Source organism: Bos indicus, chromosome 15 (genome assembly GCF_029378745.1).
Source record: "Bos indicus isolate NIAB-ARS_2022 breed Sahiwal x Tharparkar chromosome 15, NIAB-ARS_B.indTharparkar_mat_pri_1.0, whole genome shotgun sequence".
Lineage (NCBI taxonomy): Eukaryota > Metazoa > Chordata > Mammalia > Artiodactyla > Bovidae > Bos > Bos indicus.
Window position 1 is genome coordinate 34,931,266 of NC_091774.1, and position 17,865 is coordinate 34,949,130.

Sequence of the window (17,865 nt, forward strand, 5' to 3'; positions counted from 1 at the left end):
GTAATAAAGGTGCTCGCAGGAAGGAGGTTTCTTCCATTCTGAGGAGAGCTTAAAAGTCAGGAAAAGTTTTGCAGAACTGGGACCCATGAGCTGGACTCGGAAGGTTGAGTCACCGTTTGTCAGGTGAATGATGTAAGGAGAGGGCATCCATGGCAACAGCACATCTGAATGGACCCGCTCCCTGTTCTTGTAATATATCTGCTACCCCATGTGTTGCACAGACTTGGGTCCCTCTTTGAGGAAGCCAGGAAGAACTTCTTGGTATCGACGCTGGTGTCTGTAAGCAGACTGGTCCTGAGAACTGTATTCCTGCAGAGCCCTGTATCCCTTCACAACTCTGACATTTCCCCTGTGAGTTCTCTGGTTGTTTTTTCACTGACACCATAAACCATATGTTGAATGCGGGGCCAGATGAAGCTCTGAGACTAAAACACAGAGTATGTAGTAGATTTGTCTAGAATTTAATATGCATTACTTGGTGTTTTGTCTCTTAAGCAAAGTTTTTCTTTGTTAAAACAAACATGTATAAAGAATTTATACAGCGCACATGGTTATGCATATTTATTGCAGAGAATCTGTTAATAATCTATGCCTCATCAGATTTTGCATTTCTGTTGAAATAACAAATGTGGCACTTGGTACAACTGAGTAAGTTCGGTGAATTCTCTCTTATCTGGGAGAAGAAAGGCCAGTTCCTTTTTCCCAAACTTCATTTTCTTCAGTCGTCTCTAGCACTGGCCAGCCCCCAGGTGGTGCATCTGGGGGACTGACTGCTTTTCTGGCTCCAAATGATTTTGTCTTTTTTTTTTTTCCCTCTCACTCCCTTCCCTCTAGCACACATAGGCACTCACCTTGGAGCTGTTAGCATCGCTCCTGTGGGTAAGAGCACAGACTCGGGCAGGTCCTCTGTGTTACATGGAGGGGAAAACGCGTGCCAGGGGCCACTGAGAGGTTGTGGCCTGGGGCAGATCAGGAGCCTGGGGAACCGCAGAGTGGCTGATGGGGGGCTCTGGATGGGATGAGAGGGAGGGGAGCCCAAGAACAGATATCATATGCCCCTGCAAAGTGCAAGGCGAGTGTGGGGAAGGGGAGGGGGGTTAGAAGTGTTACATACAGAGCGGTCAGAGTATCCTCGGTGGCCATGTCTGCATCTCAAAGGCAGGAGCCCAGGCTGTAGAAGCAGCCTCTTTGGAACCCAGCTTTGGCACTCACCCCTTGTTGGATCTTGGTCAAGTCAGACATCTCACCTCTCTGAGCCTCACTTCCCTCATCTGTAAACATGCTCATGCGTGCGCTTTCTTTACAGGAAGATAGGAAGGTCCCTGCTGCGTGGTAGCTGGTACTGAAATGAGTGATCACACATTCCCTTGTAGTTCTTTGGTTACCCGTGGGAGCACAGCTGTGGAATATAGCCTTAATTCAAGTTTTGTTTTTGTTTTAGTAACTGGCAAGGTGTTTACCTGGGGCCGAGCGGACTACGGGCAGCTGGGGAGGACAGTGGAGACTCGTGAAGGCTGGGAGTCAGAGAAGCAGGATCCATCCCTCCCTGGCTCCGGGCCACAGAAGGGCACACCTTCGTGTCTGCCTTGCTTAACGGGAGCGACCGAGGTAGGAAGTGACCTCTTTCCTCAGAGGTGATGTGTCTCTCTTCCTTGTCATTTGGGGGAGTGATCACTGAAGACCTACTGTGTGCTTATAGTCCAGGCCATACAGTGAGTTCCACATAGGAGCCTAAAGGGGTCTTCACTTTGAGTTGTTCACGTTGAATATGATAGAAAAGGCAGTTACCCAGATACCTGTACTGTAGGGCAGACTGTCTGTGCCTCCTTTAGAGATTCCAGGGGCTCCGGGTCTGCTTTGGAGGGTGAGAGATGCATTCAGGGTACAGGGCTGGGTTGGGCTTTGTGGAGGGCCTGGCTTGAGCTGTGTCTTGGAGGATGGGTGAGACTTGAGCAGGAATGAGAGAGAAAGGAGGACTTTCTGGTGGGCACTGCAGCTGGAGCAGGGTCGGGGTGGGGAAGTGAGGAAGCTGTTTGCGGAGCATTGGTGGTTCTGTTTGGCTGGAGCCTGGGGTGTCTGTGGTGGGGAATATGAGGTAATATCAGAAGGATGAGTTGGAACTTTATCAGAGGGGCCTCTACTACTAAGCTGAGTAGTTTGCTCTTCTGTTTATATTTCCCAGTGTAGAAAGCACAGTAGTTCAGTTGCTTATTCAAGCCCCTTTAGTTCCCTGAAATGTCTTGAATTCCTCCATTTAAGGCAGGAGTCTTAATTTCTCCAGGGTATGTGTTTCTCTTACTAAACTTTATTTTACTGCTGTCCTTAAAAAAAAAAAAAAAAGAAAAGGCTAGGTTTTTGAGAAGAAGGAGGATGGCCACTCAGGAAACGTGCCTCTGAACCCAAGTTGGCTTCATGTAGGAGTTCAGTCTTCATTGAGTCTGTCAAAAAAATTAATAAGCTAGTGAGACTTCTGTAATTAGCATCAGACTAATTACAACCCTCTCCATACCTAGAGGGCTTCCCCTCCCCCGGGGCCTGCCTGGCCTCCTCCTTCTGGGTATGTAGGACGGTTCTCAATTTCTGCCTCACATCCCAGCCCTGGTCCTCCTGGGTCTTTCCTTGGTGCTGGGTTGAGTCTGTCTGTCTGTCTTTTTCTTTCATTGTAAAGGAACTGAACAATACCAATTTAGATACAATAACGCTAGTAATAAAGCCACCTGTTGTCTTGCCACCCTAACACAACTACATTCCTTTTTTGTATATACACATGTAGACACTTTACAAAGTTGTAGTGATGGCATTTATGATGTTTTATACTCAGACTTCATTTATTTTATCACAAATGCCTTGCTTTGTTTCTTCTTGGTCTTTGAAGATTACTCAAAATGACTGTCTAATATTATATGGTTTGAAGGTTCTGGGGTTTTCCAAACCATTCTGTGAATATTGGACATTGAGGTCATTTCTTTTTTTTTTTTTTTTTGGTCACTATAGTGAATTCTGCAGCAAATAGCCTGTTGAATTGTTTCTTGAAGGGAAAATCTTGGGGATGACATTGCAGGGGCAAAGGCCATGGGCATCTTCATGGCTTTTGCTGTATTTCTGTAGATTGTGTTTGAGAGACGTTGACTTCAGTGAGGGAGGGAATGCAGTGCTTGAGCTAGTGCTGTCTGTTGAACAAGGAAGGTGCTGAGAGCTTGGTACCTGTTGCTTCAGACTCTTTTGCTTTCCTTTTCTTTCTCAGAATACTTAAGATGTAGTGGTCAGGTAGCATAGCAGAGGTACACCAGCTTCATGGATTTTTCTGAGTCTCTAGTTTTATTGGCAAGACGAGGACAAGAATACCTACCCCAGAAGGTCATCAATGAAGATCACCACAAAGTTTTTGGCATCTGCCCAGCATGCAGTACCTGTGGGTCCTTTCTCTTCTTCCCCTTTGGAGCCTTGGAATGCCCTGCCGTGGTCATGCTATGCAACCCTGTAGCAGTGCAAGCAGATAGCTGGAGAGCCTCACCTTGATGTGATTTTTGACTGAGCTTCTTGGCAGGGCGGTGTGAAGAGTCAGCTTGAGCTCTGAGCCCTGTAGCAGCTTCATTTCTGTGCTCCCCTCCATTTCCTCTCCAGACTCTGGGAAACTGGTACTGGTGTGTGTACTCACTGGTCTCACTGCAGGCGCAGACCCCAGGTCATTTCCTGTTGGTAAATTGGGTCTGGGAATTCTCTCTGCTGTTGATGTCCAGGTCTGGCTGCTCAGGCAGCTAATTGCCGGAGGCCCAGAGCTGTAAGCTGCTAGGAGTGGGTTCACCTTAGGGAAGACCAGAGCTGTAATAAACTGGGGGATACCCTGGTAGAGGCTTGGCCAGGGAGGTGCACAGATACCTGGGGAGACAGGAACAGCCTTGGACTAAGCTGATGATTCCTGACCTTCAAGGACTGGAGTGGCCCGTAGCTGACCTGTTACCTTCTGCTACGTCCAGGGATGAACAGAGGGAGGAGGGAGCTATCTGGGCTGAGGCCTCAGGTAGGATGTCTGCCCAGGAGGATCCAGAGAGACAACCAAGTGGGAGAGGAAAGCACAGGTAGACACAGCTGGACTCCGGTCTGACTGACCCCTCCCACGAACAAAGGAAGGCAAATAAATCCTGTGTAACTTGGTGGTTATTACGGCCCAGAAAGCATGCTAAATGCTTTACATTTATTCTTTCATTTTTACAATAAACTTGGGCACAGATGTTATAATCACTGTGGTAAAAATAAGGAGACTGATGGGTTAGTCACTGGCCTTGGATCACACAGTAGGTAAACTGTGGGGCTGGGACTTGGACTTGAAGTTCTCATACTTTCTGTAGACATGAAACAACGTTGCCTGTGTATGCTCACCTGCAGGGAAGTTCTGGGAATCAGGATCTCTGATTCTTTGAGAGTCCCGGTTCTTTTCTTCTGAGCCCTGTCTTATCTTTAGCCTGAGAAAGACTGAGATTTCAGACCAGACAGGCCGTGGCTCAGTGTTCTTACATACTGAAGACTGTGTTTCGTGCACTTTCAGCTTTGCCTTAGGTACTGGCCCTCTCTAACCACTCTTGGAAAATTCCAGGGTGAGCACAATGGTTGGGATCACTCCCATGCACATGTCAGGGTAGGGTGTGTGTGAACTGGTTTATCTGCTCCCTGCCAGCAGCCTCTTGCTTTCTAAGTTCCCGGTGGGGCTACTGTCTGTTCATTTCCTGTGGAACACTGGTTCCAAACTCCACCCAAAGGTAGAAACCCACACTTCCCAGTAGGGCAGAAGTATCTGCACTCACTTAGTGGGTTCAGTGGGGCTCCCCCAAGATTCTGAAGCAGCTAGAGTAGGGTACCTGTTATGTTAGTAGAACCATCAGGAGACTTTCTTGACTGAAGGTCAACAGCCTCTGGGAGGACAAGGTCCAGCTTGGGGTTCAGAAGACCTGGGTCTAGCCATGATTCTTCCCTGACTGGGTAAACTTGGGAAAACCCCTTTCCTCCTGTACCCACCCCCCCCCCCCCCTTTTTTGGAGAGTCGTTCAGTCGTGTCCAACTGTTTGTGACCCCATGGACTGTTGTCTGCCAGGCTTTTCTGTCCATGGAATTCTCTAGGCCAGGATACTGTAGTGAGTAGCTGATCCCTTCTCCAGGTGATCTTTCTAACCCACGGATTGAACCCAGGTCTCCGACATTGCAGGTGAATTCTTTACCGTCTGAGCTACCAGGGAAGCCCAATATCCTGGGCTATCCCTTCTCCAGAGGATCTTTCTCATCCAGGAATTGAACCAGGGTCTCCTGCATTGCAGGTGGATTCTTTACCAGCTGAGCTATCAGGGAAGCCCCACGATTCTGCCCTGACTGGTTGAACTTGGACAAACCCCATTCCTCGTGTACCCTTAGTTCTCCAATATATAGGTTAGGGTTGTTAGACCAGGTGATTTCTAAAGTTTCTTATACCTCTTACAGTCTCTTCCATCTCTGATTCTTATTTTAAGGAGATGATCATTACTTAAATTTGTAATGATCCGTGCCTCCAGAGTCCCTAGGTGTCATAGCCAAGGTCACTCAAGCCCGAGCTGCTGGCCCAACTTTGGCAGATCTGGAAATGTTGGCTCTGTTCTCTGCCCTTGTTCCTCATCCCCAGGGCCTCCTGTTCCAGTTTAGGTCACTGGGACTTGAATGCTCCCACCTGGCCCTCCCAGGACTTGCAGTTCGGCTCTGACCCCTGTCCCTGTGGCTGTGACCTTATTGCTGGTAACAGCAGACCTTGGTGCCTCCACCTTCCTCCATCCCCCTCCTGTCACACCCTCCACTGGATCTGTGTGTGCTGTCCCACCTTTGTGCATGTCTCTTGGGTTTATCCCCTTCTTGGGCTCTTGCCCATTCTGTAGGCAACCTGGGGAACATTGGTTGGCACCTACCATATGCTTGCTTTGGATCATACAGTGGTGGTGGCTGGGGAGGTGGGCACAAAGATAAAAAATAGTCTTTGCCATCAAAGAATTTCCAAGCGTGTAAATAAATTCCTTACCATGTGGAGTGAAAAGTGCTGTGGGAGGTATGTACCAAAGGCCAAGGGAGCAGTGAAGATGAAATGATTTACTCTGAAGTCACTAACCAAGAAAAGTGTTTGGACTGGGTTCTTAAAGATGGGTAGGAGTTTAGCAAAGGGAGAAGGATGTTCCGGGCAGAGGGGACAACATGAACTAAAGCCTTGAATCTGGATCTGCTTTTAGCTCCTGGTACAGGCGGGATGGCTGCCCCGTCCAGTGGTCCAGCTGAATTTTATAGTCTGGCTGCCTGTTTCACTTGTTCCATCACTGCCATCCATCCTTCTGGTAGGAGTCCTGTCTAAAAGAAAGTAACTCTCATGTGCGTTATCTCTCTTGATCCCAGTGTGATGCTGTGAAGTAGGCCAGAATAGGAATGTTTATCCTTGTTTTATAAGTAAGGAAACTGAGACCCGGAGAGGCTTGCTGGGAATTAGGAGAAGACCTGAGACAAAGAGCCTGCTTCCCACTGTTTCTGAGAGCCTTACTCTGGGCTCAGTCTGCAGCCATGGTCCTGAGTCATGTTCCTGGTTTAAATTCTGCCCACGTCTGGTTGAAGAGCACCAGATCCCAGCCAGGGAGCTCAGTGCACACGTGCACGTGTGCACATATGCAGCCACTGGAGCAAGAAACACGGAAATAAACAAAAGTTGAAGCAGGGATTGGGTAATTGTCAAGCCCAAATGCCACCAACCCTCATTTTGCTACAGGACTGAAACTGTTTGTTGGAGAATCAACCTGTGCACAGGGTCTAAGTGAAATCTGTCAGAATGAGTGGGAAAGAAGCTATTTTTAGTTTGCAGAGTCACTCACTCAGCTGTGTTAGCTGAGGTTTGAGCCAGTCCCCTACGCTTTCCACAGTGTTATTTCTGAAGGAGAAATACCACTTGAATGCTGTGTAAAACCCATTAATGAACCTGGAAGTTTCCAGGGCGTCTTTGTCCTGCATCTCCCTCAGAAGGCTGCCTTTCCTGAATGACCTTCCTCCTTTCCTATATTTAATACATTTCTAATTTTAAGTTTGTGTCAAGACTGTGGGACTTTGGTGCCCTAAATAACACAGAAATCTACCACCAGCAATCAGCTGAGTCCGGAGGGCTCTGACAGAATGGAACACAACCTGAAAAAGCATCCCCAAGTAGCTGTCTGGGAAGTAATCCGCAGCATCACGGCTCTTCTCAAGGGGCGGGAGGTCTCTGAGACCACGGCGTCTGGCTGCCCAAGCTGTCTGGGGGGAGTGGTTTCAGAGGCCTCCCCAGAAGCAGGGGGCAGTGTTCATCCAAACAGGGTTTCATTGGAGATTAGAAAAGCTAGCACATCTATGCTGTAGCTGCTGACCTAACTGGGGGAGAAGAACACAAAACAAACCTCAAAGCAGGGAACTGGATTTGTTTGTGTGAACACTCAGGAGAGAGAAGGAGGCACCAGTCAGGGCTGTCTTGTTTGAAATTATGGTCAAGGATCTGATGCAGAAGCGCTTATTTACTGCCCGCTGTTTTCTTATTTATTTGTATTTATTCACCTCTTCTCACTGAACTATATAAGATCCAGGAGGACAAGGACCTTATCATCTCGTTCAAAGCCGTGTTCCCAGTGTCTGACACAGATCCCGGCACCTCCGAGGTGCTTAGTGGACATTTAGTGATTGAACACATCGAGAAAGAGATGGTTTCCGAGGCTGAGGCCCTCTCAGCTCCTCTTCAGCTTCTCCCTTTCTGTCACTACAGTCTGTGCTTCTCAATCCCAGGCCAGTTCTGGAGTAAGCACTTCCATGTTCTCAGGCATTTGGGCATCAAATGTCCAACAAAGCCAGAAAATGTGCAGATCTGTAAAACACCCGAGCAGCCTGAGAAGTTTCCTATGAAGTCTGTTGATGGCGAGCCTTAGTGTCTTTTAGTGTTTCACAGTTGACCAGTTTATGCCTTCACGCGTGTTCATCTTTCGTTTTTCTTCTTTTATCCAGCAGATGCTTATGTCTGTCTGTCTGTCTGAGCACTCCATGAGCCGAATGGGGGCAGCAGAGCAGAGTGGGACAGACAGGTCCTGTCTTAGGAGCTTGTGAGCTGGTGGCAGGGCTAGGTAAAAAGTTCATTGCAGGACAAGCAGGATGTGTCAGAGGCGGTGAGAGAGTCTGACATTGAAACTCTGTTGATCCCATCCCTTCCCCTGCCCTCGGGGACCTTTTGCTTTCTTGCATTTTCAGTCCCTGTGGTTCTTTTGGGTTCTACAGGGTTGGGGTGGGGTGGAGTGGGGTGGTGGGGGTGGGAGGTGGTGACTGGAAAGGCTTCCTGAATTGGAAGCTTTGACATTAAATTAGTTCTCAAGGGAGTTAATGTGAAGTAACAGGGGAGTCTTGGCAAGAACTTGCATTAAGAGGAAAGCAGAGGAAGAGCAGCCAGATAGAGATGATTATTGACAGGAGAGGGAGAAAGCGAGCCAGGGAGAAAGCGAGCCAGGGACTGCAGCGTCGCAGAAGCCCGGGGGATTTCAGCAGGAGGTCAGGGAACTGGGAACCGGAGACGAGACCACTGGATTTGGAGATGGGGAGTGGGGATGACACATCAGAGACAAGCTTAGGTGGAAGCTAATGCAAGGACTTGGTACAAATGGAAGGCTGAGGAGAAACCCAGGCTGCAGGCGTGAACAACAGAATCAGGAGATTCGGTGGTCAAAAGAGGTTGGGACAAGCGTAGACACTTGAAAGGAGAGCTTGGTTGGAGTTAGTTTTATAAGCTCGGGGAACCTGGGGTGGGACAGAAACCTGAACGCAAGGATCAGAGAGCAGGGAAGAGAGAAATCTTGTGAGGACAGAGGCAAGGGCGGCGGGTGGGGGATGTGGCTGGAACAGGGCTGCCAATGCAATGACGGTGAAGAGGGACATCGCTGTGAAGGGCTTAGTTCCAACAGGAAAGAAGGATGCTTTTTCTTTCAGCACAGGAATAAAGAGAAAAGGGGCTGCGGGAAGATGGAAGTTTCAAGGTGGAGAAGAGCAATGCTTTCACTGAAGTGTGTGCACCATTTGTTGTCATGTTTTATCTTAGTTTCATTTATTTATCCAGTCAGTGTTTACTGCATCCTGCTGAGGGCCACGCACAGCGCTGTGAGCCAAGTTTTCACAAAGAAAAGGCAAAGTTGCTAACCCGATGCTGTAATAACCATATTTATTAGTAATACAGTCCTTACTAATCTGTCCATCTCTAAATCAACCTGGAGCTCTTTGAGGGCCTACAGTGTCTTATTTATTTTTATATAATTAGGGCCAGGCTTGGTACAAAGTAAATCATCAGGAGAAGTGCACTGACACAGTGCAAGAACTCCTGTTGGGGGGCGTAAATCTTCTTGCTTAGATCAAAAGACAAATTGTCTCCTGCTGTGATGAGGTTAGTGTGAGGAGGCTTCCAGGGAGGGATGGTTTGCTTTACTCTGCAGTGGGTGCATCCTGGTAGCACTCTGCAGACTCCAGACTGGGTCCTTGTCTTATGAGGAAAAGCAGCAAAGAGAGGACCGGCCTCAGTGAGGACTGGCACAGAGATGTTAACTCATGACCACGGTCAACCCTACTGCTTTCTGGAGTTGGATCTCTGGTGGACAGAGGCTTGAATATGGAATGAGACCTGGTTTGGAATTTCTGCTCTGTCACCTAGAGTCCATATGACTTTGGGCCAGTCAAAATCTCTCCAAGTGTTAGTTTTCTCATCTACAAAATGGGAGTAATAATATCTAGTTTACCTTGCCCACAGGATTATTGAAAGATGCAAATAAACTGTATAAGGGCTCTTATGAACTGTAAAGTGCTGTACAAAAGAGTTACTATTGGGTTCATAACATGCGAGCTACTCTGTACTTCAGACACATGTTTTATTATAAGTTTGAATCAGAGCTGCTCTTCTGTCTTAATCACTTGAGATCTTAGGAGCTACAAAGAACCATCCTAGATCTTGTGGCAAAACTTCTTAGAATCGTGAAAGTGAAAGTTGCTCAGTCCTGTCCAAGTCTTTGCGACCCCAGGGAGACTATACAGTCCATGGAGTTCTCCAGGCCAGAATTCTGGAGTGGGTAGCCTTTCCCTTCTCCAGGTGATCTTCCCAACCCAGGGATTGAACCCAGGTCTCCCACATTCCAGGCAGATTCTTTACCAGCTGAGCTACAAGAGAAGCCCAAGAATATTGGAGTGGGTAGCCTATCCCTTCTCCAGCGGATCTTCCCAACCCAGAAACAAACCGGGGTCACCTGCATTGCAGGCGGATTCTTTACCAACTGAGCTATGAAGGAAGCCCTTAGAATCATAACCAGTAGAAATACTGGAGGCCAGGTACTTGGGAATCTATGGCCAATCTCCATGCAGTTCCTGGGAGTGTGAATTCCTGTCTTTTGAAGTAGCCATCAGCATCTGCAGCAAGGATGTTTCCAGTGCTTCCTCTCAGCAGCAGAGGAAATTCATCAGGGCTGATTTAAAGTCCCAGTGACCTCATGTGTCACCACCACACTCTGCAGCATTACGACTGCCCCCAGGCTGTGCCCAGGGTCACCCTGGAGCTGACCAAGCTCTCTACTGTTGCCTTTGACCTTGAAAACTGGGCTGTCCCAGGGTAAAAGTAAATCATGCTGAGGTTTAGAGTGAAAACAGGAGCCAATGAGGGTTCAAAGAAGGCTGCAGTGGTTTGATGAGAGACTATACAGTCTGTGAAGGCTGAGTGAGCTGTAAGTGAATCAGTCATCCAGGGGACTAAAACTACCTCCATCTCCACCACTGTTCCTGTAGCTTGGACCCCTGCTATCTGTTGATGACAATGACCACCCCTTAGTTGAGAACCCCTTGTTTCTAGCTGGGCTTATTCTGGCTGCCTGCACCCAGCTGCCAAAATAATGAACTAAAATATAAATCTGACCATGTTAGGATCTTATTTTTTAAAAACATTTTAAAAAAATACAGAAAGCATCCATTACCACAATAAACACTTATTGGAAACCCAATTGGAAAACTTTATATGGGAGAAACTTAGCTGAGCCTTCAGGATATAGTGGAGAATGAAACCCAACCTCTGCCCTCAAGAGGTACAAGAAACAGAGTCTCTAATCCCCACAGCCAGTGTGCCAAGAATGCGGTTATTAGAGCGTGAGTTTCAGAATTGTTGTTGGCCTTGTTCACCACTGTGTCTCCATCACCTTAACTGGTGCCTAGCACACCTAGTAGGTCATCAGCAAATAATTGTCATGGGGATGAATGTACTTTTTAATGGCTTCCCATACAGGATGAAGTCCAGAATCTCTGACTTGTCCTAAGAGATTGATCCCGCCCCTGTCAATATCCAACTTCACCTTCTATCGCTCTCTCCCTCACACTTTGCAACTCATCGTGGCCAAACCAGAGAAATCATCATGTGGTTTGATTCTTGTGGGTCTTTGCATGGATTGGTTCTTCTGCCTTCCTTTGCCCTTGGCTGCTTGGACAACTACTGCCCGCTCCCCCCACCCCCAGTGAGTAACAAGGGTGATGTCTTGTATTCATCTCAGTTTTCCTGCCATCCAGCTTGACAGACTTGTCTTTTCTTTCAAAGTTTTTCTTCATCTGGTGTCATTACCCACCTGCCTTGACTCTGTTGAGCTGCTTTCCCCTTTCTCTCCACCTCCCTTGTCCCTGAGACTTCTTGAGATTCCAGCTCTGAAATTTGGTAGGCTGCTGGAGGCCTGGCTTCTTGGCTGTGATGAACTCTGGCCTTCCTTTTGCCTTTTGTAAATGCCTTCTCCCTCCCACACTGATCCAGTCCAGACAGCTGCATCTCTCTGCCAGTTCTAGCAGAGAACTGGGACAGGAAGCTTACCCAGAGCAGCACCTGGATTTTGCCAGTCTCATTCCCCAGGGAATAGATTCTGTGTCCTGGACCCCTGGTCATTGTTTGGGACCTTGTTTGGAATGGCTGGTTCCCCAGTAGAGTGTCAAGTGTTTAATTCCAAGGGTTATCACTGCTTTGAGCTTCCTGCTGGAGGCCTTCTTTGGTATTGGCAATGGCCTGAATCAAGCCTCTCTCTGCCAGTTCCTTTGGATATGTTATACTGAATGGTTGCCTTAGGAACCAACCCTGTAGTTACCCCTCTTCCCCAAGGTTAATCCCATCCAGTTCCAGACTCTTCTTTGCCTCCAGTGTCCTGAGCTGCTGCAGCCTTGGCTGGTAGGATCCCCATGAGGTAGGTAAACAGAAAACATTCTCATCACTTCCAAGGAAGCAAAACCAGGCCTTTCTTTTGGCATGTAGCCTTAAGAACCCCAAGACGCCAGGTCATTTGGTAGTGGGACCACCCAATTATGACTAGAAGGAAGAAGTTAGTCTTTGTGTGATTCTGTAATTCCCTTCTGTGATGCAGTGGTTCTGTCTGTGGGAGCTCTGCAGGTGGTGGCCGCCACCTCCTGCATCTGCAGCTTGCTATTTGTATGGGAGCTTTTTTTTACTGGATGCCTGGTGTCATCCAAGATGGGGAGACTGACTGTGGTAGCAGAAATGGAAGGAGTCAGAGATGTCTCTGTGAAAAGAGCAGCTGCTGTGACAATCAGCCGTGAATCTTCTGGCTCTTCAGAGGGGCCAAAAGTGCAAGGAGAAAGGAGAGCAGGAGGCAGAGTCGAAGCCACTCGGAGGTGCTGGGGGCTGCTTGTCACTGCCATTAGGACCTTCCAGGTGCCACTTCAGGAGATCCAGCTGGCTGGGGACAGTTGTTCATGGCTGCTGATCAAAATATATGTGTCGCTGTAGCCAGCACTGCTGGGATTGCTTGAGGAAAGTTCCTCACTCTAGAAAGATAATTTAGTCATTGTTGAGTGTCTTCTCTGGTTTTATGTCCATGGGAGCCCTTTTGGGTAAGGTTTTTTGCTTTTTTTTTTTATTTCATTACTAACCTAGAGCATGCACATCATTTGAGGATAAGAGTCTGTGTGAAGGAGCAACCAGTAGGAGAAGGAATTGGGAGAATCAAGTGACTTTACATTGTCATTTGATTTTTGGACAAACTGCTCTGAGTCTCTGATTTTGCATCTGTCAGATATAATACTGCTTATTAGGCCTGCTTCTTCGAGTGGTTGTCAAAATGATGTTATGAATGTGAAAGTATTTTATAACCATGAAGCAACAAACAAATGTTAGTTAAGCTGGTTGATTTCATTGTCATATCCAGTCTTCTGTGGGTTTTCAGGCAACTTCCATTTCTTACATCTCTTTGGAAATTGTTGTCAGTTATCATAGAGCTTGAGTTTGATATGAATCGTTTCCATGATTCTTGGGTTCCTCTTTATCCATTATTACCTGTCAGTGCATTTGAGCTGTGGACTTAGAATGTGACAACAGGGAGGACACAGAGTTCTACAGCTTTCAAAATGGGATGTGACTGATGGCCTGAATCTCCTACAGGTGAGAGCTGAGACCCTGAGAGCAGAAAGATCTAGGGGCAGTGTCACAGAAGAGCTGTTGGCCAGGCATCTTGAGTCTTTGGGAGAGCTTCTCATAGGAGATGCAATTTGCAGTCTGGGGGAGACTGAGTTTGGTAGGTGAGAAGATCAAGCCTTTTAGGCTCCTGAAAGATCTATGGGAAGTGGCTGGTTGCTTCTGAGATGATAAACCTGGGGATGGTGTTGGCAGGCTTGGGTTTGAGCCGAGATTGGCAATTAAGAAAGATATGATGGGGAACATTAGGATTTTTTTTTTTTTTAGGATTTTTAAGAAATAATAATGGCTTCTATTTGTTGAACATTGACTATGTGCCATCCATCATACACTGTATAAACAACCCTTTCAATTCTTACCGTATTCCCACGAAGCGTATACTATGTTATTCCCATTCGTAGATGGGGAAATCAAAGCTTGGGGAAGTAACTTATCTGAGGACACAGCTGGGAAGCAGCAGAGCTACACAGTGGCTCTGTGGCAGTATCATGGAAGAATGGACATCCAGGTGACTGGATAGTGGTTGTTCAGGCTACAGGGCAAAGAGGTGACTGAGAATTGTGCTCACCACCACCACCTCCTAAGCGGCCAGATTATGCCAGAGGAGATAGAACCTGTGAAGTTCATTCTCCCCTCTTTGGTGTCTGGGCACAGACTAGTGCCTGTTCTTCCCCCAAAACTGCCACTTTAAAGCTGGGACAGTGAAATGTACCTTTGAAGAGTTGGGAGGAGTTATTTTAATTGCTCAGCGTCCTTTCTTGAGCTTCCATTTCCATTCATAGTGGCAATGAGCCATGCTGTGTAGGGCCATCTAAGACAGATGGGTCGTGGTGGAGAGGTCTGACAAAATGTGGTCCACTGGAGAAGGGAATGGCAAACCACTTCAGTATTCTTGCCTTGAGAACCCCATCAACAGTATGAAAAGGCAAAAAGATATCACATGGATGAGTTTTGGAGTATTTCAACCCCAGCCCCCTTACCTCCAAATCCAAGTTGTATGACTTTACAAGATTCAGATTAGAGCTTACCCAGTTGATTACCTTAGACAACTCCAGTTACCGTTTCAAATGTAAGCTACCTGAGGACAAATACCATGTCTTGGTTGTGGCTGTATCTTTCGTGCATGACACAGTGCCTAGAAAGCAGTGGTTGCTTCAATTCCAGTTATGGAATTGAGTGGAAACCTCTCCTCAGAAGTCTGAGTCACCTGTTACTATTTGGTTTTACTCTAGCATCTAATCACCTCATGTGTGGTGGTCTTCCAGAGGAAAGCATATGGTGCTGCAGAGTAGACACTGTATTTTAGGATTTGGGGGCAATCTCATACCCTGATGGGCAGGGGGCAAGAGGCTAGGTCACACAGCAGGTGCTTGGAGAATCCTTAGGGGTTTGAGCTCCACCTACTTAGAAGCAGGCTTGGACAGGTCTGCAGGTGGGTAGTTGCTGATTGCTAACAGAGTTGTGATATATTCATTCTAGAGGAAGAGGGATGGAAACAGAACACTGACTCCTCTGGTTGTCTCAGCTTGAGGGTCATTGAAAGAGAAAGATCTTTCCTGGTCTGCAGTGTTCCATTCCTCAGATGCTGATGTAAAGGCAAGATCACAGAGGCAAGAAAATGGTGCATTTCCCTTTGCAGCCCTCAAGGTGAAAATTCCGCTACTGCATGGCGACTTGTGGGAGCAGTTCCGTAGTTACTACTATTCAGGCATTTATCATTCTGCTCCCTGGGCACATTTTGCCAAGCTGCATTAATTTCCCCATTCTTTCTGACACTCACCAGCTCTGTGGTGATGATGCATCTGGTGGCCGAAACCTTCCCCATCAGAGTTTGCAGTGTAGTGAAAAGAGCAGTGTCTTAGCTATAATGCCAGCAGGTAGCATCCTCTAAGTCTCAGTGAGGTGCCAGGTTCTTTGCTAAGCCCTTTAATCCTCATGGCAACCCAGAATCGTTGGGGTTATTATTCCTCAGTTTTTAGATAAGGAGAGTGAGGCTTGGGAGTGGTCACTTGTCCAAGGCCACTGGTTAGTAAGTGACAGTTGTGATTAAAATCCAGATCCTACTGCAAAGCCTAGGCTGTGAAATAACCAGGATTGCATTTCAAGCTTGAATTCTAATTTTCTGTGGGGCCTGGAGTCAGAGAATCTGCTTCCTGGGCTTCAGCTTTTAGATCTGTGTAATGACAAGCAATTCCAAGGTTTTTTCCCAAGCTCTAAGGCCACTACCAGAGAAGGAAATGGCAACTCACTCCAATATTCTTACCTGGAGAACTCCATGGACAGGAGCCTGGCAAGCTACAGTCTATGGGGTGGCAGAGTTGGACACGACTGAGTGCCTAACACACACACAAGGCCACTACCATTCTGGTTTGGTTAGAACTCTTCCCTATCTGGATTTCTTTTTAGCTTTAAAACTTTTTTTGTTGTTGTTTCATAGGCTAGTTGCTATGTATTAATTCCATAGAAACAACATTAATATCAATAATTAACAACATTAATATGAGGCAGTTAAGAATATATATTATGTAAAATAATATGGATCAGTACTCTCCTTTAGAACTTTATATGGTAATGGAAATGGTTTGCATTGGTTCAATGCAGTAGTTGATAGTATAATAATATAAAACCAAGCAGAATATGGATTCTTCCGTTATTCTTCCTACATCTCATCTTTGTCTCCTGTGTTCCAACTAAGTCTTCTGATTTCCATGTTGATTTTTCCAGAGGTCTAATACTTGATATATTATTACATTTGTATTATGCTTTTAACTTTCAGCACACCCAAACGTACAATATTACATCATTATTTTCCTGCCTGTGAGGCATATGGAAAAGATGGATAGTGTTATGTGCATTTCACAATAAGGAAACTGAGATGCAGAGAGTTATATATGCTACCAAGAGCAAAGTAAATACTTTTTGCATGAATAAGTGACTTACCTAAAGCCATTTTTGGAGCAGTAGCACCAGGATTGGAAACTCAGATCTTCTGATTCTCAGCCAGAGTTTCTTTATCACTGGTGTGTCAAGCATAGAGAGACTCTGCTCATGAGGGAGAATTCTTTTAATGTTAGATATGGGAGGTTTTCTTTTTACTTTATATTTTTATGTATTATATGATCTTTAACTCCATATAGGTGTTATCTTAATTATAATAATAAAATAGATATTTGGAAAAATTATATGAAATGCTGTGAAAGAAAAAGTGAAAGTGAAAGTGAAAGTCACTAACTCATGTCTGACTCTGTGACCCCATGGACTATACAGTCCATGGAATTCTCTAGGCCAGAATACTGGAGTGGGTAGCCTTTCCCTTCTTTAGGGCGTCTTCCCAACCCAGGGATCAAACCCAGGTCTCCTGCATCGCAGGCAGGTTCTTTACCAACTAAGCTATCAGGGAAGCCCGAGGCTGCTTATCAGAGCTATTCCTATTTTGTAGAGGTGAGAATGCTCGTGCTAGTCAGATAGGCAGGTTTTCTATGTGGTATCTGTGGTGAGAAGAGGTTTGAACCCCCATCTTGGTTCCATTTCTGGTAATGGTGAAGTAGTTCTTTCGGATCAGGCCCCACAGAAAGCAACTGTAAACTCAGATAAAATGTAAAAATATAACTCCATGAAGGAAGTGGAGAGTGACCAAAAACAGGCCTATTTTTCACAAGGTCCTGAAAGTCGAGGACAGACTGAGGAACTGTTCCAAATTGAAGGATTCTAAGGTGATTGCAGCCATGAAATTAAAAGATGCTTACTCCTTGGAAGAAAAGTTATGATCAACCTAGCTGCTGCTGCTGCTGCTGCTGCTAAGTCGCTTCAGTCGTGTCCGACTCTGTGTGACCCCATAGAAGGCAGCCCACCAGGCTCCCCCGTCCCTGGGATTCTCCAGGCAAGAATACTGGAGTGGGTTGCCATTTCCTTCTCCAATGCATGAAAGTGAAAAGTGAAAGTGAAGTCACTCAGTCATGTCAGACTCTTAGTGACCCCGTGGACTGCAGCCTACCAGGCTTCTCCATCCATAGGATTTTCCAGGCAAGAGTACTGGAGTGGGGTGCCATTGCCTTCTCCATGACCAACCTAGATAGCATATTAAAAAGCAGAGACATTACTTTGCCAACAAAGGTCCATCTAGTCAAGGCTATAGTTTTTCCAGTGGTCATGTATGGATGTGAGAGTTGGACTATAAAGAAAGCTGAGTGCTGAAGAATTGATGCTTTTGAACTGTGGTGTTGGAGAAGATTCTTGAGAGTCCCATGGACTGCCAGGAGATCCAACCAGTCCATCCTAAAGGAGATCAGTCCTGGGTGTTCTTTGGAAGGACTGATGCTAAAGCTGAAACTCCAGTACTTTGGCCTCATGTGAAGAGTTGACTCATTGGAAAAGACTCTGAT

General features: G+C 46.5%; 1 protein-coding gene across 2 annotated transcripts in view; it reads left to right on the forward strand.

Moving 5' to 3' along the window:
• SERGEF (secretion regulating guanine nucleotide exchange factor) overlaps positions 1-17,865 on the forward strand; it is a 248,168-nt gene that overhangs the window by 59,008 nt on the left and 171,295 nt on the right. For both annotated transcript variants that reach the window (XM_070803581.1, XM_019975581.2), the window contains exon 9: positions 1,442-1,608. In XM_070803581.1, the coding sequence (XP_070659682.1) occupies positions 1,442-1,608 (167 nt within the window). The remainder of the gene's footprint in view (positions 1-1,441; positions 1,609-17,865) is intronic.